This window comes from Tinamus guttatus, unplaced genomic scaffold (genome assembly GCF_059628265.1).
Source record: "Tinamus guttatus ecotype Peru unplaced genomic scaffold, ASM5962826v1 Tinamus_guttatus_pri_ptg000314l, whole genome shotgun sequence".
In the NCBI taxonomy this organism is placed as follows: Eukaryota; Metazoa; Chordata; class Aves; order Tinamiformes; family Tinamidae; genus Tinamus; species Tinamus guttatus.
Genome location: NW_028288848.1, coordinates 10,917,815 through 10,942,928, shown reverse-complemented (window position 1 = coordinate 10,942,928; position 25,114 = coordinate 10,917,815). Strand labels below are relative to the sequence as shown.

Genomic DNA, 25,114 nt, shown 5'->3' with positions numbered 1-25,114 from the left:
GCAGTTATGGGTAAAATGATTCCTTTAGCATTTATTTTAAATTATTCCTTAGTCATCCTCCTTAGTCATCCTGCAGCATTAAGTACTAAGCCATCAGGTCCCTCAGCTAGCAGTCACTGAAGGCCACAAAACTTTGCTCCCTAAGCACTAAGGCAGCTCCTTGTAGGCATCTCTGGACATATGTGTGCTTGCTCCAATCTTTGGATAGATTTGTACTTGCCTGAAGCAATTGTGGAAAACAAACAAACAAAAAATGCTGTAGACTTGTTTGCTGCTCAGGCAGCTGATTTGGGCATCAGCCATGGAGATGTTTGCTGAAGCCCTGTCAGTGCTCCTGGAGTGGCACTTAAAGCCCATGTTTTAGGTACTTGGTGCTGGGGAGAGGACTTGCTGGCTCAGAAGGATTACTCCCTGCAAAGGAGATGGTCCTAGGCCTCAATGGGAGAGGGGAAGGCCATTTACAGAGTATGTGTGGGCAGTAGTGGTCATGGGACATCCATGACCAGTAACTGATGTGTGTGAGGAAGGCGTGGGGCAGATAGGGGTGAAAGAGCAGGACAGCGGCAGGAAGGACATGGCTCTGTCCCCTGCTGCCAGGCAGCGCAAGGCCAGGGCTGTGGTTGGATGACAGGGCAGTTGGCAGGAGGTGCCACCCACCAAATCCAGTGGAGGGCAAGAGTTTCCCGGGGGGAGGCATTTTGTCCTTTTGGTAGCTTCTAAGGAGTGTGTCTGGGCTAAAGGGTCTTTTCCAGTCCCTTCGTGTGAAGTATAGAGCAAGGCTTCACTCTGGGGATATGTGGTGTTTTTCCTGGTAGAGTGTGAGCTGTGAAGCTGTTTAGGAACTGAGTGAATACCACTTGTGAAAACTGATTGGTGTGAATTGGGATCCAGTTCATTGTATCTGCCTTGGGATGATTTTTGCTTTATTTTTGGGATGTGGAAGTGGAAAAGAAAGCCAGGTTAGAAGGGAGCCTAGCAACAGATGTCTGCAAATACAGCAGAGAAACTTGTACTGGCAAGCTGGTCGCCCTCAGGACTTCAGAGTCCATATCCTTTTCCAGTTCTTTTTTTTGGAAAATAATAAGAAATCAAGTTCCCAGAGTTCCTGCAAGCCTGTGGTTACTGCAGTTCAGCTTCCTCCTAGCTGTACTTTGTGCTCATGCTTCCTCTTGAAGGGCTTCAGTCTTGGGCTGCATAACTTAAAAGTAGAAATTTAAATGTAGGCAGTAATGCCCCATCCTGTGACATGTATTAACATCCCCTGAAGAAGGGAAAAAGCAGTGATCTCAGTCCTAAAGGAAAATGACTAAGATGCAGGGGAAAAAAAAAAAAATGTGTTTTAACTGGATAATGTTATAGTCCCCTAGACTGTCCAGTGGTCAATGATGCTGCAAGCCGCTTGGCCACGAGGGAATGGACCCTTCCATTTCCATCTCAGAAACAGCCCTCTGTGTTTCTGCTCCTGCATTAATGTTTAAGACACCTTCTGTGACAGATGGGGTCTCTTTTATTCCTTTGTCTCCTCATGATCAGAGCTAGTTTGCAGCAAGCTGTGGTAACTGAGGCTGCTCCCCTTTGGGCTGGGAGCCCCCTCTGTGCCCCCAGCAGAAGGGCTGCTGCAGCTGCTGTCGCACGGGCTCGCTGTGCAAAAGTCCCTTTGGCCTCCTGGCATGATCTCGTGTGGTCCCTGGGCCTCTTGTCCAGTGTTTAAGTAGCAGCAGCACAGACTGGATTTAGGATAGTGGAGTGGCAGGGGGCAGGTGGCGTGGGGTTGCGTTGCTGCAGGTGGGCAAGAGCGCACGTTTTACTGCACAATCACATGGAATATGTTTTGTTTCACTTACAAGGTGTTTAGGAAGAACACGGTGTATTGGGAAAGCTGGGCACTGCTTAGTCACATTCCCGCAATGTTGGACGTGGATATATTGAAATATATTGAAATTTCTGGTACCAGGAGCTGGTAGCCAACTTCCTTGATTACAGTCAGCCTAGGCTGAAAACAAATTTCCTTTAGGGGAGTACAGCCCCAGACAGCTGGAAAAACAGGCTGAAATTTTGGTCCCATTCGTTTTTAAGGGCCTAGATTTTTCTCAAACGTTGAGGGGGAGACACACTGTCCTTTTCTCTTGTTAAGCATGGTAAAACTCTCACCATTTATGTCAAGTACAAATTTATATGACCTCACTAAAGTCACTGTCATAGTAAGCATTTGTACCAGATCTAATGTTGATTCTTTACACAAAATACAGAAAATCTTTTTTGAAAGTTTTCTTTTTGGTATGTTCCTTGAGGCTGCAGGAGAATGATCTGTCACTGTGTGGCGCTGTGCTACACATTACTTGCTGCTCTGATGTATCAGCCAGGCCTCCTTGGAAATGGCTAACAGGTGTTAATTACAGACATTACTCTCCTTTAGGTTCCCTGTAAAAGCTTTTTTATGCCCATTCTATTACTTATTCTCTTTGTTTTATACAGCCCATAAAGTACTCTGCGCTTTATTTTTTTCTGTCTAATTAGGGCTGTTAGATGTTGCTGTTGCTCCCCTCCTGGGATGTAATGGGGCCGGATGTGTCTGGCCGAGCAGCCCCAGCTCCAGTTCAGAGGCACCCAGAAAGGCGGATGCTTCTCTGCAGCACTGAGCCTGCAGGGTCCAGACTAGAGTTACTGCTCTAAAGTGACTTTGTCCCTGAGTGGTATTGGCCTGTGTCATGACAGAAGTGGAGTGGTAATTTTGATACCTTAGCTCCTGTGCCTCAATGTGTGGAGGTTTGTATATGGCAAAAACGAAATTTTTGGGGAAGTGCAGATATTTAACTTTGTTTTACTGGCTTAGGCAGATTCTGGTCTTCAGAAGGGTGTAGTGGCATCCTGATTTCATCAGGACCATCTCATCTCTGCCTATTCCTATTATGCTTAGAAAGTACTATGGGTCTTGCCTGACCAAAGCTACAAATTGCTTGGATGCGGAAAATGGCACTAGGTCTGGGCTGATGCATCAGCGACTGTGACTGTTTTCTCTACAAGTAGAGAAAAAAAGTCAAGTTTGTTTAAAGAGGCTGCCGCACATATTTGAATCTGCATGACCCTGAGATGAGCTCAGCATGGCTTTTTGCTACTTCAAAAAGGCTTCTAGCTGTTCCAGGTGACTTGCATTGCTTAGCTTCTAATGGTGCACCTGGTAACTGCCAGGGAAGTGTCTTGCTGTACACTTTGCCATTGATTTGACCCTCGTTGCTGCTGTTAATGATAATATCCAAGTCTTACAGATCTTTTTTCTGCAGGTCAGAAACGAGAGACACTGCCATTGTGCACCCAGGTGCTGTCTGCGTAATAGTGAGGTTGCTGCCAAAGTTGTACAAAGAGGGTCACTCTCAGGTGAGTTCTGTGCACGTATCAGTGTCATCTGAACAGCGTCTGCTGCTTCTTCTGTGGCTTTGCTTTAGAGAACTATTTTCTGTTTGCAGATGTGAATACTAAAATTCACGTAGTGGCAGGAAGAACAGAGCAAATTTCATTGTACTCAGACAAAATAAAAAGTGCTAGGCATCAATTTACTAAGCATTTAGTTGTCCAATGCAGTGCACTGATTTTGTCCCAGGACACTTGCTGCAGTGGCACAAGTGTGGGGTGCATTTTGGTTCCATTTTCACTTCCAAGTTAGGACACAAGGATCAGATGGGAGCATGGGAAATTACTCTTTTTTTTCTAAAGCAGAACAGTTTATTTTGTCAGGATGACTGGGGGAAAAAATGTGAAATAATCCTGGCAGAGTGTTCTCTTCAGCTGTATCATGATATTGTGGGAACTGTTGTCCCCTGTGTGGAGAACAGACTTGCAATGTCAGTCCTTCACTAGACATATCCGTTCTGAGCAAGTAAATTGTCTGTGTTCTGTCTGCTGTCTTCTCTAAAGAAGCTGAGTGCAGTTGAAGTATAATCAGAAGGATTGAAATAAATGAGTTTATTTACCCAAAACTATGGAAGGTAGGAGTGTAACTAACTGTTGGCATATCCCAAATCTGTGTAGCAGAAGGAAGGCAGCAGCTATTGAAGTTTTGATAATTAGAGTAATGAGTTTCTGAAAAGGAGAAAAAAAATATAATGATTGATTGAACGAGAGAGGGAATCATCAAGAAAATGACTGTATTAAAGTTGGCTCTAGAGCTGAGCTAGATGAGGGGAAAAAAGCATTTCAGATCCTCAGTAGATGGCAGTGTTCTTAAAAATATGAAGGTTTAGAGCACAAATTCCAACTGCCATACTTGTCTTTCTCTGTTCTTATTAGTTGGCAAAGAATTATTACTGACGATACTTATTTAGTACTGCTGTTGTAAATGGAGGTGCTCCAGGTAAAATGGGACCACTGTCACGAGTCAGACTCTAAGTAAGTGTTAACCCATGTTCTGAGCTACAAAAGGGATAGAGGAATTAATAGCATAGAGAAGCAAAATCACTTGAGTAAAGCAATGTCAGTAGTGGAGAAAGGAACATAATCAGTGTCTCAAAGATTAACTCCCAGCCACTGTTAGCTACAACAAAATAAAACCGTGCAGTTGAAATTCTCACTCCAAGCTAACAAGATCAAGTGTATCAAACATTCTGTTTTTATCCTCTTGCTTCCAGATCAGGTTTTTCTGTGTAAGCTTTATAACCTTCTAATGTCCTTGATATGCTGTCCTCCCACCCAGAATCAGTCCAGGTCATGTGCAAAGCCTTTGCTTTCACAGAAATGGCATTGAGGAAGCTCTGCTTTTACAGAAACATTTACGGAACTCAATAAAATTTTTGTACTTTGATTCTGCTGTGTAGAAATAATATCGATTTCCTGGCAAATTTACTGGTTCTTGATGACCTTTACCAAACCCAACAGTGGCAGCTTGCAGTAACTGAGTGTATCAGCAGCCTAGGAGAATTACGCAGTAAAACAGATGGTCTTGCACTTTTCTTCTAACTATTCAGAATGACAATTAAAAGCTGAGAATAGATTTGTGGTTGTATAGTGCTGCCATTCCTAGATATGATCAAAAATCATTTGAATGTCAAATGCAATATGAAAACTTGCTGAAGCCTTAACACCTGCTTCCCCTGCCAACAAAAGGCAGCTTTTTAGTCAGTAAATGGTATATGGAGGAGACTCTTGTGGGCACGTGTGTGTCTGGTACTTCTGCAAACTCAGCCTGTTCTCATCAAATTGAATGCATGTTTCAAAAGCGACATGCAAGTGAGGCTAGCTGTGTAAGTCAGGGCATTTACAGAAGGAAGTTTAAGTTTTCAGTGCATGAGAATGTGTCACTCTTTAGGTATTTATTACTGATATCATGGCTAATATAACTGTTTACACCATATTGTGTTCCTAATGACTGCAGTGCCCTGCTTGAGAATTGCATTCTTCTGCTGGGAAATTCCTCAGGTGTTTGGCTAGAGCTTCATTCATTAGTGAAACTAAATGTAATTTGGTGAATGAGATGTCAGGCCACCAGAGACAGTTAGTGAAATGATTCTTAACGTTATGAAGAGATTTTTTTTGCCTGGCCTCAAAAAATGTTGCAGACCTGGTAGTATGTATCCTCTTGAATATATTTTCTTGCACAAAAGTGGTACCAAGGAGAAAGAGATGAAAAGCCTGGAGACAATATAATGTGGGACAGTCAGGTAGGCCTAAGCTATGCACATAAGTTCTTGGAAAAAAGTCAGTTGATGCAGTTTATAGTGCTTATTTCTTTTTACTTAGAAGGAACATGCAGATACTAGTTACACTGTATTATAAAACCCAATTATGCATACAGTCAATAAAGTATAAGGCTAGTGGATGAGAGTTGATTAAGAAAATACTGTGATAGAATGTGAATGTGCTTGCAACTGGGAATTGTGTTTGTGTTCTATTTTCCTGTACTTGGGAAAATCTTTTTCCTGTACTCAGGAAATGCCATTTGACAGTAGCAATTGAAATCGAGTCATCTGGAGATTTTTGAAAATGTTATTCTCTATGCCTCAATCTTTTTCCATAAATAAAATTAAATCTGTTTTATGTTAATTGAACTAATTTTCTCTAAAGGGCTACTAGCTTTTCAGGGGAGAGGTGCTCTGAAATGGAAAAGTAAGTCTGCTTTTCGTGGTTGCACACAGAATTGCTGCTTTATCAGGCTTAAACCTGCAACTGCATGAAGTAGACCCCAGCCACCAGTAGTTCAGGGTACTTGCCCATCGTAAACATAGTATGATCATTTGGAGGAGTAACAACAGTGACATAAATTCAACTACTGAGTTCTGTATGGGCTCTTAGGGGCAAGAATCTGGGAACTACTTAAGCAGATTAGGCCAATTGCTAGAAGACACTTTACCCTGAGACTCTACTATCAGACAGAGCGGTGAGTCCAGCTCCATTGTAATTGTACCTCCAATAGCCTGATCCATAGTACAAGTAACGTGTGTTAGGAAAATCAATGCATGTATATAGGAGCACATAGCCTGGTTTCCTGGCCACCATTAATATTTTCACTAAAATCCCATTTTACTGGAACTAAGATTCCTGAAAACAGCACAATTTATTCAAAACAACACTGTACTGTTATTGACAGAGCTGCTAAGCTAATGAAAACAATCAATTTTGTGTATTCCATTATAGTTTTATTGGATTTATCTCACTGAGTTTGTCAGCCAAGATTCTATCTTCTTCTATTTTTTAATGATTTTATATCTAGATCCTTTCCTACATCCAGTAGAAAATAGAATAAAACAATGATCAAAAGATCCAGAAACATAAGTAAGATTTTGACATGCCATAGAAATAAGTACCTCTCCTGGAAGGAGCATAATGAATGTTTAGTCTGGGGGAGGATCTCTGCAATGACACGTTCACTAGGAATGAGCAGTCACTGAGATAAAAGGCTATCCAAAAAACCTCGTCTTTCAGACATAAAAACTACAGCTGTTTTTACCAAAATGAATATATGTTGTTGTAAGTGTTACCTGTGAGTCTTTTGGCTTCTGGACACTTTGAAAAGAAATTGCTGAAAGGTTTTGGATTTGCACAGTTTTGAGTGAGTTTTGTCTATGTCATCAAAGAGGTGAATCCCTTTTTACACGTAATATGCTAACTTTTTCAGAATTTGGTGTAATTTTCTCATTTATATTATAAAATCAAATTCCAAATTCTGACATAATCTGCTTGTCTGCCATCATAATTCTTGTCTTTAAAAGGGGAGATGGACAGCATTGGATCCTAATCAGATTTGAGGGCTCTATTCCTAAGTGGGGACAAATTGCTTTAAAGATAATTTGTGAAAATTCAGATACTTTAAGATCCTCAAAAAAACAGTAGCGCTGCAGGTTAAGCAAGAGTTTTAGGATTTTTATGCATAAGAGTTTGTTTTAAAGCTATTTTTAAAGCAAAGGCTAGATGAGGTTCACATCTAGATGTGCTTCATATGAAACACACTGTGAGTTACTGTGCTGTCCTTGGGGCTTATGCCTGATAACCTGCCTTTGGTGGAGATCCCCTTTTCTGCCTAAGGGCTGATTGCTGCCCTCTTTCACTGCACTGGCGTTTTCACAGGGGAGCTCAGCTGTGGGTCAATGAGCAGTTACTCAGATGTAGCTTTATCCAGACGGTTCAAAGGTAGAGTTTTATGGAACAGTGATGCAGTTGCACTTGAAACTATTCAAGCGCATCCTAGAGACTCCTCCTCTGGGACAGATTTTTACATCCAGAGATCCAGCAATAAATAATGGGGGGGAAAAAATGGAAAACAATCACCATTACAGTACAGTTGTAGTTCCAGCTACAACTTGCCTGTGTCTGTTTCAGCTTTCTCAGGAAATCCAGCGTGCTGTGGCTGACCACATCCTGTCCCTGGTGAAGTCGGAGAAGAGCCGCCAGGTGCTGTGCGGCTCTGGCTTGCTGAGCACTATCCTCACGTCCTGTCACGATGCCCTCCGCGATGAGAGCCACCCACTGCATCTGCCCCTCACTAGGGTATTTGAGAAACTTGCCTCCCAGGCTATTGAGCCAGATGTGTTAAGGTATCAGAGTGCATTTAATGGAATCATTTGGTTTAGTGGTGTCTCACTGCGCTAAGACAATAGGCTGCCTTATAACTAGACAATGATCAGTGTCCCGATTCAGCAAGACACTTGTTTCAGTTAATTGTTCTTGCATTATGATAATAAGGTGTATATGCTTATATTACTTGAATCAAGTACAAGTCTGTACTCTGCATCCTCTCTGCAAGTTTGCAAAGCCATTTTCAAATAGCAAGTAATTAAGTAACTGCAAAACAAGTAGAATTCAGCATTATTCTCTCCTGGTCTTCATTGGAAGATTGGAGAAGCAGATCCATCAAGATTGAAATGACTTTCTCTTAGTCCTGATGTCAGAGACAGACTCAAAAGTAGAAAATATGGTCTAGTTTCTCAGTCTGTTGTTCTATCTTGAGATTGTGCTTTCTCCTTTAATGATAATGAATGGTAGGCATGAGAGTACCTGTTGAGATCCGAGTGAAGGTATTCAGATCGGGATATTCAGTGAAAATCTGGAAAGTTTATTTTATTAAAAAAAATGGAACAGAACTCCATATTAAAAAATCCAAAAATCCTATTTTTTTTTAGTGTGGCTGAAAAACTGGAGGCTTTTTTCCTCCCCTCACACCCAGTAAAGAAAATAGGTCTCCAATGAACAAGTTTGTCTCCTGGGGGGGGCTGAGCTGTATTTTCCCAGTTCCTAGGGCTCCCAAATATCTTGTCTTACTTGGGAGGTTTGTGGGGGATGTATGCTTGTTTGTTTGTTTTTGTTAGACGATTTCTTTGGCTGGGAAGTTCTCCACCAGTAGCTGTGAGGCCTTGCACAAAGACTAAGGTCCCCTCATGTGAAGGGAGTGATTCAGCTGAAGCAGCCAGGAATGAAGGTAAGTAAGCAATGGACAACCTGTTACTGGTATCGTGCTTGGGCTATAAAAATCTGTGTAATTAAAGGAAATTACTGTTGGAGTTGTTCCAAGCCAGTCACAGTGAAAGTGGATTATGCCTGAATGTTTTGGACCAGGTACCGGGTAGAGCTGCCTCTAGATCAAAACTGAGAGATAATCTGATGACCAGCAGAAATGAAATCATAACATTTTACTGGAGCCAAATGCTGAAATAGATTCAAACGTCTCAGGACTGGAAGTGATCTATAAAAACACTAATTGTGTTCCACAAACCACTGGGAGTGTCCCTGCATTTGGATCACATTTTCCCTTTTTGTTTGTAGCTGGAAGTAGGGTGTGTGTCCATAAAAAGCACCACTAATTATACTTCCTTTGATCTCCTGAAAGTCTGCTTTGCTCATATGGACCATGTGCCCTCCCTACTTGTTCTCCACTGTAACATTTTGCAGGAGCAGAGAGTATGTCACATGTATAATGTCCTCATGGCTTGTACACGTATCGCGTCCCTTGCACGTTCTCTGCAGTCACTTTCAGATCCACTTTCATGTGTTGATTGTAACCGTTTGGTTACGGCACAATTGAGTGGTCTGTGTGTGCGAGAAAAGTGAGGAGAGAGGGAACGAAACTCCTTTAGTAAAGGTGGTGATTGCAACTGCCTGAATTTTTTTTAAAAAAATCTGTTATTTCTTTTCTAAGTTCCATCTCTCCTGTCAGCTGCTTATTCAGAGATTGTTTCAGGACACTATTTGGTTTATTGCTGAGGACTTCTGCAGGCTGCTGGGGGTTGGGGTTGCTCAGGGTGTGTTAGCTGAAAGGCCAGTGCCTCATGCAATGCTGGTTTTTTAGCAGTGATGTGCTGAATATGGGCAAAGACTGCAGTTAAATGTGCTGGTGACCCTGGTTTTGCTATGTACCGTATTGATCTTGTAGGTTTGGAAGTGGACATGGTGGACACTAAAGCTGCTCCTCAGAGGGCCGTGCCTCTCAGCAGCTCCCCTTGGGTGTATAAAGGGTCTGCACTGGCGCTGCAGACTGCCATGAGTCTCATCTCCATGACATCACCACGAAACTTCCAGCTCCACAGCGCTGCTTTGGCCCCATCATTTGTGGAGTTTGACATGTCCATGGAAGGATATGGGTATTGTTACTGTTACTTTTCTCCTGAGTTGTCTGCAGTGTCTCCCAGCTCTTAACTGTAGACACAGAAACTAGTCACTACTCTCTCAGGGTGATCAACCCTTGTGGCCTACTGCTGCCTTCCTTGCAACCATGTTGCCAACCTGTTTAGCCCAGAGAAAGTCTGTTGTTGTCTTGTTGCTGATAACCGGGCTCTGCTTTTCTACCTTGATTCTTCAGGGGTGGACTTGCAAGAAGAGCACAGAACTGGGTCAGTGGTGACCTACAGGAATGGTTTTATGTTTCTGTTGAATGGATGCTTGCTTGCTTTTGTAGGTGTCTATACTTCCCTACCTTGGCCACTGTCATGGGCCCCAGTGCTGAGCAGTCTGTCTCAGGAGGAATTGGCATGGGTAAGCACTCTGGCTCACATATAGACTTCTGAAAGAGCTAATTCCTCAATCCCGATGCAGTTATTCAATGTTTGTAAGGAATGGCAGCAACTAAGTTGTGTTATTCAATATTATTCCATCTTGTTGTCCTAGTGCAGCTCTGCGTTATCTAACTTGAACTGCTCAGCAAGATGCAGCATCAGATGAAGCATATGTGTATTAGCAAAATAAATTTAAAGCAGACACTGAAGAAAACTGTTTTAACAAGTGAAGGCCACCAGAGTTTAGGGTAGTCTCCCAGGGAACCAAAGGAAACTACGTAACATTAGATGGAATTCTCCTGTAGTTTGAAAACTTCAGTTATATGAACTGGGATACAGCTACTCATGCTGTACATCTTGCTTCCAGAACTTTCTGGACTCTGAGGAAACTTGTTTCCATTTCTGGTTCAGTGCTACACAGCGGTGAGGTCTGTGGCATGGAGATCTAGTACTTATTACTTGCCAATCCATTCTAGATCACTTAGATCTGCATGTACTCTCACATGGACTCTGTGAAATAGAATAGGAATTAAAGCTCTTTAATGTTTCTAATGTCGATTCTTATATATTTGGGCTACAGATAAAACAGCAGGCAGCTTGCTAATATCTTGCATGAGGGAATCTGCTTTCTCATTGCTGATTTTTTTTTTTTTTTCCCCTCCCCTCTACAGGCAGCAGAATGTTTCCTCCCCTGAGCGGACTCACTCTCTCCTCCTGGTTTCTGGTTAATAAGTTTGGTTTGTTGCACAACGGTCACCCACTGCGTTTTCTCACTATCGTGAGGCACATGTCAAGAACAGAGCAAGAGTTTGTCTGCTTTTCAGTGAGCTTTTCCCCCCAGGAGCGTTCCTTTGTCGTTTCCACAGAAGAAGTGGAATTCCAGCCACTTGGTAAGGCTTTTCTCTCACTCTGGCTTCAAGGTTGTGTCCTGTGATGGTCTGGAAAGTTTCATTAACAAATTCACTTAAAAGGACCCAGGACATTAATGAGACTTTGCATCTTTTCAATTGCCTTCTGGCAGCCTGTTATGACTGCAATCCTTGGTCACGTTTCAGTTTTACGTTTGCTGTAGGCATTGAGAATTATTTTATACACTGCAATATGTGATAAAACTTGTAGAAGGTGTTCTAGAAACACCCTGGATGTCAGCTGTATGCCTGTGCATAGCTGTGGGAACTGGATTTGAGGAATCACTTTGTCCCTGTCTATTCTCCGTGGTAGTGGGTAGATCAGAAGATTTGAGTGCTCTAGCTTCCTAATTGAACAATTGGTGTTCTCTTCTCATTTTTAGAAGGTTTTTTTTTTCCTCAAGGCCAGCCTATTACTTTTTGTTCCTTGTTGATGTTTATCCTTTTCCCATTATCAAGCATAGTAGATATTTTAAATGTGGCTGTGATTCAGCATTGCAGAGGAGGTTGAGAATGGAAAGGGAATTGTAGCTAGGAGTTTTCATGCACTGCTGACATTATGTGTGTGCTCTTATTCCCTTAGATGAAGTTAAAAATCCCAGCTTTCTTCTTTTCATATAATTACAAAAAAATATGTGGAGTTTTATCTTCTCATTAATTTACTAGGAATTTCTTTGTATCAGATAAATATTTGGAGGGCTTCTCTTCTGAGAGCTCAGAACCAGAGACTAGACTGGCTTTATCTTAGCTTAGTCTAGTTTTACAGCTACAGGTAGCTTAGCAGGTGGTTTGGGAGAGTATGACTCATTTTATATGAAGGGATGTTGGGAATTATCCAAGTAGTATTATAGTAGACTTCTCGGAAATGTTTTAAAGGCATTGAATGGAACAGTATCAGCTAATACTATGTCCACAAACAAATCATGTTTCTTTGGTGTCACACTTGATAGTTGCCTTCCAGAGGCAGTGGAAGGTGAAACAGAAGTCCCAAACTTTCCAGTAACTGTCACTTGGTTTTTTTCATCTTATAGATATCATGGAACCTGAGAGTGAGGCCCAGAATCACTCCCTAGTTCCAGTGCAAGTCCGGTTTGGCTGTGGTAAGATGCTGGTCACTGGCCAGTGGCATCATCTCACAGTGACAGTTGCTAAGGAAGCAAAGAAGAACTGCACTGTGTCAGCGTATTTAAATGGTCAGATGCTTGGCTCTGCTAAGGTAAATGTTTCTGCATAGAGCTGTGCCTGATAGCTGGGCATTTGCTGTTGTTCCCCTTCACCTTCCAATATCTTTTCTGTGTAAACATGAGAGACCTCAAAGAGTAGTGATTAGTTAACATACAATATACCACACTGCATTTAAGTGGAGTCAGAAATCCATACATATCGGCATATATTTGTGTGACAATTCAAAAGCATGATGTCAGTTTATACTGATGCTTTGAACTTTGATCTTTTCTTATTTTTTTCTTCTTTTATTTTCTTTTCTATTGCTCCATTAGTATTCAGTGGATAAGATTGCTCATGCATTATTTTTTTAGAATATCAAATAGATGCAGGTTTAAGAGAAAACTTGCCAATTTCAACAGTACCAGCTCATCAGTTCATTTCAAATATTGCAGTAGCTCCTATTTTCCCCAGTGTTTCATTTCGTGCAGTAATCTTGCACAAGAATCTCAGCTCTCACATGGAAAAATCATGAATTAAAGCTTTCTTAGGCTGCTTGAGAAACAGTGAGAAAGACATGCAAAGGCTCAGACACATGAGAAGACAAAGGAGCACATAGTTTAGTGTTATCATCATTATGCTCATGGTTTTGAAGCTGATGTATTATTTCTGAGATTGTTTTATAGGCTGTGTGTGTTTTATACTTCCCAAGTAAAAGCAACCTGTTTAATTCCAAATATTCTCTTTCCCATACTTGAGAAAAATGATCTGTCTTCTAAATGCCTTTTGGGACCTATATCCATTCCAAGAATGAAAATATAATTTAATTTGCCTTCCTTCAAATGAGACTGAAAGTCATCAATAAACCTAGTCCTAAGCATCGCAATTGATTAAAGAATTCATAGCAAATGTGTTTAACATATAGTGAAACAGCTCGTAATAAATAAAATAAATGTTTACTAAATAAAAGATGGTCCCACTGCTAAGGTCTCTGACATGATACAAGTACTCCTGACATGTACAATGAAGGTAAATTGGAATTGCTCAAAGTTTGTTAACAGATATCAAGAGCTATTCTTGGTGGGGTAGAGAGGGGGTGAAAGGAGGATTTCCATGGTGCATCAGACATTATATTTATTCATTCTGATGTAGACTTCTGCCTCCCAGTACTGACCACATTCTATATCTCAGCAGTCAGAGATGGTTAAATGCTAGGAATCTCTCATAGTAACAGCAAATTGTCAGAACCTGTACTAAGCTATGAAGTACAGTATAGGTCATCTCTTCCAAGAAAATTCTTTTTACTCTCTACAAGAGCTCTTCACATTTAGTATAATAGTAGGCTCAAGTCAGCAGGCTGAGTCCTTACTTTGATACCAAAAATAAATGGTCTTATTTCCTGAAGCCGAGGGCAAGGCAATGCACAGTTCAATAGGTTTCACTAGTGTTTGTCAAGATGTTGCTTTGGTTAAAGTCAAGCTTACTGCCTTGTCAGCACCGGTTCTGAGGAGATTCCCTTAAAAAAGAGCAAAGCTGGGCAGTCTCTCCTCTTAGCTTTGATCTGTCAAAGAACTGTTTTTTTCAGCTTTTAACTTGGTCTGAAGCCCTGTGCACAGCTAATTGTGAAGTTTCCATCCGGGAAGGAGGTGGACATTAACGTCCAGGGGTGTGACCTTAAGGCACAGCTAATTCAGTGAGTCCTTTAAGTGAATTTTTGCTCTGTTGCAGATGCAGTACATGCAGCCCTTACCAGGTAGCTGTATTTCCATGGAACCCTCTTCCTTTATTGATGTCTATGGGTACATAGCTACTCCTCGAGTTTGGAAACAGAAGTCCTCTTTGACCTGGCGCCTTGGCCCTACATACCTATTTGAAGAAGCCATCTCTGTGGAAACTGTAGAGTTGATTAATAAGCTTGGCCCACAGTATTGTAGCAATTTTCAAGCAGCACAGCTTCAAGGTATGCGGTAACTCTGATCTCCAGCATTGTTTGTTTACCAGGATGATGTTTTTATTCTTAAAATCTGTTATTAATGTTCCATCTGTGCCTAGTTGGTACCTAAAAGTATGAAACTCTGGGTCATGTACAGGTGTGCAGAAGAGGAATAAAACATCTTTGACTGCAAATGCTCTGGAACAGAAGAGAGGTAGGGGAATAAGTTATATTCCATAAATAAAGTGTATTTTTAGCTTCAATTATTAAATAGGTTGAGAAAACATTTTAGTTATTGATAACTATTCCACAAGCAGTGCATTCACTTCTGTGCTGGAACTCATGCAACCTAAAGCACAGTGAGAGGACTGAGAGAACTCCTTTGGAATGCTGTCTATCTAAACAGAAATACTCCCAAGTCAGTCATCAGGGACCTTTTGAAAGAGAAATGATATCACAATACAGCCCCAAAATGAGAATAGTACTCATTTTGAAGTGTTGAATCTTCATGATGTCAGGGGTAATTGTTCTCCTCTGCATCCTGGGTTCCCCACCTGGACTTCAGTGCTTAAATTGTGACTCTTGGACTCTAGTAATGCATTGTGGCAGGGAAGTCATAGGGCACTATAAAGGACACGATCTACTACCTGTGAAAACACTTCAAATGTGAAATGCTTTAAACAGGCGCAAGTCTACTCTTCATTCTCTCTTTGACAGTTTCTTAATTTCTCTCCCAGGTATGGCATGTTGGCTTTTTTGCTATTTTTTGAGGATTTTTTTTTATCTCCTTATTCCATTAACATATTACCTCAAAATATTATGGTTTATTCCTTAAAATGGAGTAATGGGTTTATGGGCTTGTTGTGGAGAGCAATTTGCCTTGTTTCAGCACCATTTTGCCCTTTTGAAACAGCAACAACCTTATGCATAAATAAGTGTCCTGCTGGAAGGAAAATAAATGACATAGGCTCAGGGTGCTTCTAATAAACACAGAAAACATGCTAATTCTGTTTACCTTTAAAGGCTATGGTACTACCATTAGTAAAACAGTTTCATAAATCAACAGCTCTCCTAGTCTATGTAACTGCCAAAAATGAAATTAAAAAGGTATATTGTGTTTTTATTTACCTTGTAATGAAAACAAAAATAAAAAGTTATTTAAATAAAAGCATATGAAAATGTCATGCCATCACCAAACTGTTGAACCTCATACTTCTTAGAACCTTTCCATACGTTGTGAGTTGGCAGCTGGTAACTTCAGCCTCTCTATTATTTTTCTTCCACATGAGGAGAGCACTCAGTCACTTCAAAGGGCTCTGAAATATTTTTTCTGCCCAGACTGTTTGCATTGTGTGGACAAAGAAAGTTTTGTTCTGGACACTTCTGAGCTTCATGAGAGTTGAGGTTGTAGGATCTGTATAGAGTAGTCTCCAGAGGAGACGAGCCCAGCATATTTCACTAGTGTTTATGCTGACAAGCTGCTATGGTACGAATTGCAAAGAGTTCACCCTTTTTTTCTGATTCTAAGTCAAAATCAATCTCCTTTTTCAACTTTTGTTTCTTACAGTAATTTTTCAGCTGTCCCTCTCCTATTTCACAAGCTGACCCTGTGAATTTCCTCAAGAGGTTTATAATGTCTCTTTATTTAGGTGAGGACCAGTACACTGAGCGTAATCCTGTACTGCTGGTGGGAGAAGAGAGAATTTCTTTTGGAATAAATGCCACGTGCTCATCTTTCACTACAGTCCAAGATGTAAAGAGCTCCTACAGTGAAGTGGATGGTCGGCTGATTGCCAAAGAGGTCATATGATCCCCACGTTTGTCTTTAATGTATCTCTTGGGTTTGTTTGTTTCTATGAGCAAAGTTTGTGGCTTTCTCTTAGCTTCTTACTCTTCAGTGTTTTTTCAGTTTCTCCAGTTTCTTAATTACATTGTAAGCATCATTTTGTTAGTCTGTGATGAGGAGTAGATTGGACAGTGAACACAGTGTTAAGAGCCTTTCTTGACACAGCAACAGAAGCCATAGTTTTCAGATTTAAGGATGCTTCATTAAGTCAGTTATTCTTTACAATCTCTTACCCCTACATAATAGACATTTCACATGCAATTTTAGCCATCCTACCAATAGCAAGCCTACTCTTGAAGTATCAAACGTGGTGGGGCTTGTGAAATGGTCCAGGTAGGTGAATGCTGGTCCCAAAAATGAACTTTGAGGGTTAAAAAAAAAAAAAGCAAACTGGTCTTCGTCTTCAAAAAAGCATTTTTGCTTATTACTTTCTGCTTTTCCAATACTTCTATGGCTTTTTCTAGGATGTATCTTATCTGTTTTAGATGGGAATTAGTTCTCGGGACAGTTCAACTCCAATTTTCCTGGCTAAGAATATCGCTGGACATCTCTCAGGTGTCTCCCGGACTATAGGATCTGTTGCTGTGGGCCAATATGGTAAAAGAGCTCTACTTTACTCATAATAAAGAGTTGGGCCTCTCTCTGCTCTGCTGAAAACAGATTTAGTCTGTGCAGCTTCTTGGTTGAGTAACTCTGTAATTTCTTAGGAGTAAGAGTGTTCCAGTCCTCACCAGCAGCTACTAGCCTGAACTTCATTGGAGGCCCTGCCATTCTCCTGGGTCTCATTGCTATGGCCCGTGATGACCACACCATGTATGCAGCTGTCAAAGTCCTGAACTCCATCCTGAAGAGTAGCCCAATGAGTGAAAAATTGATGAGGCACATGGATGGATACCAGGTAGATTATCTCTGTTCGATCTGGATACAGTCTTATCCCCAAAACAATGGGTGGTAATGAACTGAGCATATCCCAGCTATGAGTGCATTTTATTGTAATTGTGTAAGTTATGGGATCTAAATTCTGTGCTTAAAGTCTCCAGGAAGCGTTGTAATAGTATGCATGCAAACAGGTAAAATGAGAACAGTTGTTTGTTGTGAAAATGTGGTCCAATAGTTGGAAGGTGTCATGGTTCTAGGAAGGCTACTGTTGAGAATAGTAGTGCAACAGATTTGTGGGTCCCTCCCACAAGAAACCCCTTCTTAGGCAAATGTTTTGCTTCTTCCCCTTGGTTTGTGCAGCCTAAGATTCCTCCTTGCAGACCACGCAGTGTAGCACGAAGAGCTACTATGGCTCAGTCTCCATTGTTGTGTGTTAGGAATTGTGTTGAGGTAAATACGTATGTCAGCATTTTCAGCTCTATGTTGATTAGGTCTGCCCTAATTTCATCTTTCAGACCTGAAAGCTGTGCAAGCTGAGTTCATTTGGCTCAGGGTTTAGAGGACCAGGGCAAACTTTGTGGGTAATATTGGCGGGATTAAGGCTGAAGCGTGAAGTTTCAATTCAGTGAGTTTGTGAATTGTTCATAAATCAATCCTGATTGCTATGAATATATTTATCGTGTTGAAGTATTACTTGTCCGGTAGCTTTTTTAGGAGAATGTCAGCATTTGCCCTGTGTGCAGGCTGTTCCTTTTGGCTCCCTGCTTGGTGGTGTTCTCTTAGTGTCATTGATCATCATGGTGCACTGGAGTGATATTGCTCATTGTTTGGATGTCTGAACTTAGACAGCTAACAAAAATTGCCTTAGTATTAGCATGTTTCTTGATCTATATTTTCAAATTAATGGCCCTTCTAACCTATTGAAAATGTAGTGTTTTTTCTAAGTGTCCTTTTCTTCACTAATAATCAGATGAGGAATTGGGAATTGTCCCAAAAATGTATCCTTTACATTTGAAGAGGTCAACATTTAATTTTTTTAACCAGCACAGTTTCCAAGCAACTAAGAATTCATGCCCATAAAGAACAGTGTAGAGAACCTACTCTGGTTTATATTTGTATTTTGTTTTTTGTAAATTCTCTTCAGCATAATATACCGTATGTTTTGCTCCCATTCAATGCCGTAAAATTGTCAAATTCTTTTAAGAGTTTTCAGTTTCACATGTTGTTCAAAACTTTGTCCAGACTGAAATATTTACTTTCTTCAGAACACTTGTATGTATGCTGCATATATGACTACTGCTGCCAGTGAACTGTGCATCTGCCTTGGATTCAATAATCACATTCTGTTTTAGTCCATGTGGATTTGTTCTCAGTATAAACTTAATCTTTTTTCAGTTGTTGGCATATCTTTTGAAGAGGAAGACACAACTGTTAAACAACAGGATTTTACAGCTAGTGTTCTCCCTAGCGGGCACAGCAGAACTTGGCTTTGAATCTTCAGTTGTCAAGAATTATAGTGTATTCCAGTATGTTCTCTGCAACTTTGAGGTAAAACTGTAGATATTTTCTGAGTTGAGCTCTGTTAAAGATGGTTTTATAGTGTGAAGTTTGGTTTGTTTGTAACATCTCCTGGATCAGGTTCTTGGGTAAAGTAGTGTGTGATGATGTGCCAGACCATGGCTCTTCTGGGGAGGTGATGGCTCCTGGGTGGCTAGAGGAGCACAGGCACCAAGACTCCCTGCTGTGCCCTGATGCAGTTTCTGGCGTGATCCCAAGTGCCTGCTGCTCAGGACTAGTTCACAAGTAGCAGCTCCTCGTGCTGCCAGAAGACTTTCCATTGCTTGGTTGGGGATAGCTAACCTTAAGGAGAAAAAGTCTGTGGCTCTGAATTCCTCTTTTTCCGCCTAAACTTTTTATATCTCTGCCTTTCACAGCCATGAGATCAGGCACCATCCACATCCTCCTTTCTTGTTTCTCCATCCAGGTGATATTTATGATACAGGATGGTTGGAAGTTATTGGGTGTGGGTCTGAAATAAAATCTCCCTGACTTGGGGGTATTTGAGTTTTCTTTAAATGGGGCCCAGTTTAGCTCTATATGTCAGTCTAGACTGACTTTTTGTGTATCATGGACTCTGAGATGGATGTACTTCTTATTGTCCTTTTCTTTTCCCTTCTCTTTCTCTGCTGCCAAAAATGTATCTGCTTCTCTGTTGTGTTCCTCCTTCCCAAATTGGAGAAACATTTAATGCAAAAGTAAAAATGTTATTTGTAGTTTTCTTTACAGCACACTGTTGTAGCATAATGTAATCCATGCGCATGTCATTTGCGCAGAGCCTAGAATTCTAATTGTGACAATTCATGATTTTACTGTCCCCAAACTACTTGTTACTGTTTTTCTGTCACAGACCACAATCCCCTCAGCTCAGCTGAACAGTAAATTCTCTGCTTTCCTTTGTCTTTCAGCTTTGGATGTCAGCACCAGAAAATCTTGATCTTGCTCTTTTTTCACATCTTGTGGAGATACTGCAGTCCTCTAGGTATATGCCTGGCATTTAAATCAGAAGCATGTGGAACAAGCTTACCTGATGGAGAGGCTATGTGGTGACCTAGTTTGCATGGAACCAGAGATTAAAGTACAATGAAAGTTAAAATGTGTGGTGCAAAGAAAAAGTCTGAATCTTGCTCTCAATTGAGAATGGAATTTTTCAAATTGTTTTTTGTAAATGGTGTATATTTAAAAAAAAAATCCTCCTGCATTGTATTTTGGTTTTAAAGAACAGTATTCCTTCTTAAACAGTTTTGCTACAGTTAAATGTATCTGAAGAGACACAGTAAGGCAGAATGCCTGAGTGCTACCACCAGCTCACTGCTTAAAAAGACAGTAATGTTCTGTTCTTTGAACTTGCTGAAATGCAGCAATTTCCAGGGGAGAGGACAGATGCTGGATTGGGGTGGGGAACACAAAAAAAAAGTCTTCAGATCTCCATCACTGACACATATTCAATTTGTCTGATAATGTTTTAGCAGTTGCCAAGGCACCATCAAAAGTCAAAGGTGCAAAGTACCAGTACAATCAGATAATCTTTTTAGCTGTAATGTTGCTAATTTTGTTCTTTCCAGTAAAACCTTTTAATAGGCCCTGTGCTTTTATGCAGAGAAGGGTACCAGAATGCTGAAGTTGCCTATCGGGTGCAAATGGTGCCCAAACTCGTTTTCCTCTTCAATGATGCTGAAATCAGTAACTCCAGGATCACTTTGGCCTGCACTATTCTTTCCCATCTGTTGCAAGGATACTTTAACACACGGGATGTTCTCAGGTAACCTCTATGCCTGCAGCATTTTCTCAGTTTGCAGATGAGTTATTCTCCTGCCTGGGCTGGAGAAAGGTCAAGCAAAACTTTCTTCTTGTCTTTGATAGCAGGCCAAGTCTGACAGCTCCAAGATTCCCACTGGTGAAAGGCTTTCTCATGCCTTCAAAATAGGATTCAGTCCCTCCTTGTATTTGAGTATTAGGTTCCCCTGGGTTAGATGGTGACCTTTACAGTGGTGGCACAAATAGCCCCACTCAGACTTGGTCTACTCAAAATCAGGGTTTCATATTTGCAATCCCGAAGTCTGCCCCTAAAGTATTGTAGGCTCTAAAGTATTGCAATCTGGTTTCAGGGAACTGTGTACCTAATCCTGCTGGCTTCAGTTATATCCTAGTAAATATATTACTCTTGAATCTCAGTGAATTAACATGTTAAGTGGGATCTCACAATGTAAAAAGCTTCAATCATTGTTTTCTCTCCACAGAATGTTAACACTACAGCTTTGTAATCCCAGGCTAGCTGCATCAGCTTGTAGCCTATAGACTGAGTGAGGTCAATACAATGTTTTCTGTAACCATCTAACTCTAGAAAAAGTGCACCATACAGATGACAAGTTGTACTTTTCAAAGCTCTGCATTTGTCCAAAGAAAATTGCACACTGGATGCACAGGTTGCACACTGGATGCTTTGGTCTCTGTAGTCATCCATTTGGCCTATGGAAGGGTGTGAGCACATCAAGAAGTTACTGTGGAATATGGTGGCTAGTAACCTTACTGCTTGCCATCTCCTCTGTGGAATTATCTCCATGCATGTTCCAGGATAGGAACTTAGCCAATGACTTAGCCATTTATCCTATTCCTTTTTTTATGGAACTGTAAGTAACCTGGACTTATTATATCAAATTTACCATGTTGGAAGGAGCATGCATAAGCATTTTTTATGAGTGTCTGTTTTTGAAACCTGGTAACTTGCTATTTGGTGGTAATTTGTTTTGTTGTTAGGCCCAAATATGAAAAAGTTGCAACTTTTCGGATAGTTTATTCACCAGTATTTGCTTATTTAGAGCAAACCATTCACTTGGTGTTAAGCAGCATATGTGGATAATGACAGTCAGTATCTTCCCAGCTCCAGAGGAGCAACAGCAGCACTGAGAGGTGCTGGGGTGCTGGTCACAAACTTCTGTTGGGAACTGCAATATATGGATCATTCCTGCAGAACACACTGTGCTGCAGAAGGTGTGTATGTCATCATCCATGGATTCTTAGGAGCAGGTAATATGTTTAGGCAGAACAAAGATGAAAAAAAGCTGCCAGTCCTCCTCCCTGAGTAGCTGCTGAGGTTTTCTGCTGTCCTGCATGTGCCTGGGCAGCAAGGGCTGATCCAGTGACGTGTGAATAACACAAGGAGTTCAGAAACAGCCTCCTCCTCTCAGTAAAGAGAGGTTTAACCCAGCATCGACAGCCCTGTGCTTCAATATTTGTAGACAGACCTTTAAATAACAGAGGTTAAAATAAATGTGAGAAATACTTTGCCATTATAAAACTGATATTACCTGCACATGTAGATGGATATCCTTTTTATTTGCTTCTTGCTTTAACAACTTCTGCATTCCTATTTCAAGGCTGTTCTTACAGCCATTAGTTTCAAGCAGGCATTTTTAAGAAGTGTTGAAATTTGCATGTTATCTCAAAGAAAGAATGAAAGCAGCTTTCATTCTACTGACCAAAATCGATTCCCTCTTTCTCTGGCAGGATTGGATTATTCCTTGTTTATACTTTGAAACCCTCTTCTGTGGATGAAAATCTGATTTGCTTGGATGGTGTGACTGAGATGGCAAATGAAGGTGAGGAGCTACCTTTGATACATGCGTTCTGATGGGTGGCTAAGTGCTTTTCTTCCCCAGACCATGGTGAACCCTAACTGCACCACAGTGCATCTTCCTTTGGTGGAAGGAAGAGACTTGCTTCAAATGATTTTGTCTGGCAAGATGTGGGCTGCATTGAGGTGACCTGAAATTGCGAGGAAATCTTGTATTGCCAGAAAGCCCTAATATGAAGGGTGTAAGTGATCCAGGCATATCCAGAAAGGCCTGGCTTGCAGCAGGATCTTCCTGCTAAGGAAGTTACCGTGTTGTCCTCTCTCTGCCTACTAGGCCAGCAGTATTTTTACTGCTTTGTCCAGAGATTAGTTTTGTGTGTCATGGACTTGCATTGAGATGAAGGGCCATTAAGTTGAAAATGCTCCCAATGCCCCACAAAAACATCCTGGGCTGTTACAAGGAATAAATTTTCACTTGGTATCCTAGGACAGGGGTTGGTATGAACTCAGTGTTGCAGTTATAGTTGTAGTGAGTAGTTACGTTAGAAGCCTGTGCCTTTTCAAATATCTACCCATTTATATCTACTTCGTGTGGCTTCTTGCAGTCAGCTGGCTCTTTCATTGTCTGTGAGCTGTCAGTTGAGATTATAACAAATCTAAGTTGTGTACTATATTAAGGAGACACTGGTAACTTTATTTCTTTCTATAGAAATCATAGCAAGAAAACGCACTCTCACTGGCTGTTTGTATTTCTCCTGGTAGTTAACCTGAGATTGTTTTCTGTGGGTTATTTTTCAACGCTTAGTCCAAATGAGTAGCTCTGAAGACAGGACTTTAAGAAATGTAAGCACTGGTCATTTCTGATTTTAGTAGGAATTTCCATGTCCAAAATCGGATGTCTACGTTTTTTGACTTTGCAAAAGACTGGTACAAATACTTACATTGGGCTAATGTAGTGCAAACAAGGCTGTTCATACAGCCACTGGAACATATGTTTTGTCTTTTCATTACTCTTCATTACTTTCTGATACTTGTAGCCTTAAGCCAGACACCTGGAAAGACAATCTGTCTTCGAAACCAGTTACTGAAGATGCTGTTAGATGTAATGCGTTCAGACAAACTTCATCTGTCCTCTGAGTAAGTAGAAACGATTTAGGAAGGCGTATGTAAGGGTCTGTGTCTTACAGATTTCCTTTTCACCAGTGTTTGTCCAGGACTAAACATGCTGATAATATTTGAATGCTAACAAAGAGATATATGACAGAAGATTTTATTTGGAGTTACTTTGTTTAAATGATTTATCTCAGATGGCAAAGATCTCCATTTTTGAAAAAAAAAAAATCAGAAAAATATTCAAAGGAGGAAATTGGACACCCTTTTATTTCAACATGAACAACATGGGAGAAGTAACAATTGTTTTGAAACTGAATTCAGTCTAATGTGGGATAGCTCATGTCCCAGTGCATTAATCACAAACATACAGTTATTCCATAGTTCTACACTGTGCAACTGAAAGGCAGAGTTGATATTGTCAACTGCCTTAACTATCAATTTCTACCTGTTAAAATATATTGGACTTATACCTTTAAACAAAAATTCTACATTTCTTAAATAGTTCTAGTCTATAACGTAATTTGTCAGTTACAGATATGTACTCTCAGAAGATTTAATTCATGTCAATGAGCTGCTGTCTTGGCAGGAATATAAAGCTGGTCTTAGTAGAAACAGGTTGGCTTGAACAGTGTGCATGAACATATCAGTCTCCATAATTCTGTGTAGTGGTTAAATTTGAACTGTTGTGTGGTGTTGCTGGTGTTGTGCGTTTTGTTGTTGTTGTTGTTGTTGTTGTTGTTTTGGGGTTTTTTGGGTTTGTTTGTTTGTTTTGGGGTTTTTTTTTGTTTCTTTTCCCCCAGTGACCTGAGCTCCTAACTCACTCAGCAGTAATTCTAAATAAAATTGCCCATCTTTGACCATGTCTCCTCTCATATGCTTTCACTTCTCTGTTTGTCCCAGGGTGCGAGAAGAAACATTCCTGGCGCTGGGGCCAGACTGGTTCCTGATGTTCACACAGAGCTACCTGCACTCTACCACAGTTGTGTTAGGGATCAAGCTACTTCTCTGTTTCCTCCACAATCGTTCCCTGCTTAAAAAGTTCAGGGAGGGGATAGTGGCTGGGCGCTGGCTGGAAAACAGCTCTGCAGGGTTGTGTATTCTAATAGGTATGTCTTGGTGGAATGTTCCCAAAATGCTCTCTTGCAGGAAATGCAGGGAAAGTGTTATGAAAATGACACTTGTGTTGTAAAAGGTCTTGATCCACCTCCTTTTGCCTCTCATAAGAGAATTCCTACTGTAGACCAAGAATCAGTGCTGCTTTCTAGGACAAGCCTGCCCTAATACGTCAGTGGTTCGGTGCTACAGGTGGTATTTCAATTGGCAGTCACAGGGAGAATGGCCTTTTTGTCTTGTAGAAAATTAGACTCACTGATAAGTCTGTGCTGTGTTCAGATGTCAGCTTCTGCCTTGAACCAACCTTTTCTTTAAGGAATTGTTCAGCATCTTTTTTGCTCATTAGACCTGTGGGTATGGGAGAGGGAAGAGAACGGAGGAGGAATTGAGGGAGAGTCTCTTGTAAGTGATAATGGGAAAAAAATGTTATATGATAGTTTGAAGAACCACCATGAATTCATTGAGATTGTAGTGCAGCAGAGTACTCAGTAGTCTGGGACGTATACAAATTGGGATCAGAGTAGGACAGTAATCCTCTGATATGGCCCTCATTCA

General features: G+C 40.9%; 1 protein-coding gene across 1 annotated transcript in view; it reads left to right on the top strand.

Annotated features, from left to right (window-relative positions):
* WDFY4 (WDFY family member 4) overlaps positions 1-25,114 on the top strand; it is a 116,791-nt gene that overhangs the window by 16,567 nt on the left and 75,110 nt on the right. The window contains exons 12-28 of the mRNA XM_088528838.1: positions 3,282-3,375; positions 7,807-8,021; positions 8,793-8,902; positions 9,854-10,061; positions 10,376-10,452; positions 11,144-11,362; positions 12,412-12,596; positions 14,273-14,504; positions 16,127-16,278; positions 16,809-16,920; positions 17,031-17,221; positions 18,598-18,750; positions 19,668-19,741; positions 20,360-20,521; positions 22,267-22,358; positions 23,371-23,470; positions 24,347-24,552. Coding sequence (XP_088384964.1) covers positions 3,282-3,375; positions 7,807-8,021; positions 8,793-8,902; positions 9,854-10,061; positions 10,376-10,452; positions 11,144-11,362; positions 12,412-12,596; positions 14,273-14,504; positions 16,127-16,278; positions 16,809-16,920; positions 17,031-17,221; positions 18,598-18,750; positions 19,668-19,741; positions 20,360-20,521; positions 22,267-22,358; positions 23,371-23,470; positions 24,347-24,552 — 2,582 coding nt within the window. The remainder of the gene's footprint in view (positions 1-3,281; positions 3,376-7,806; positions 8,022-8,792; positions 8,903-9,853; positions 10,062-10,375; positions 10,453-11,143; positions 11,363-12,411; positions 12,597-14,272; positions 14,505-16,126; positions 16,279-16,808; positions 16,921-17,030; positions 17,222-18,597; positions 18,751-19,667; positions 19,742-20,359; positions 20,522-22,266; positions 22,359-23,370; positions 23,471-24,346; positions 24,553-25,114) is intronic.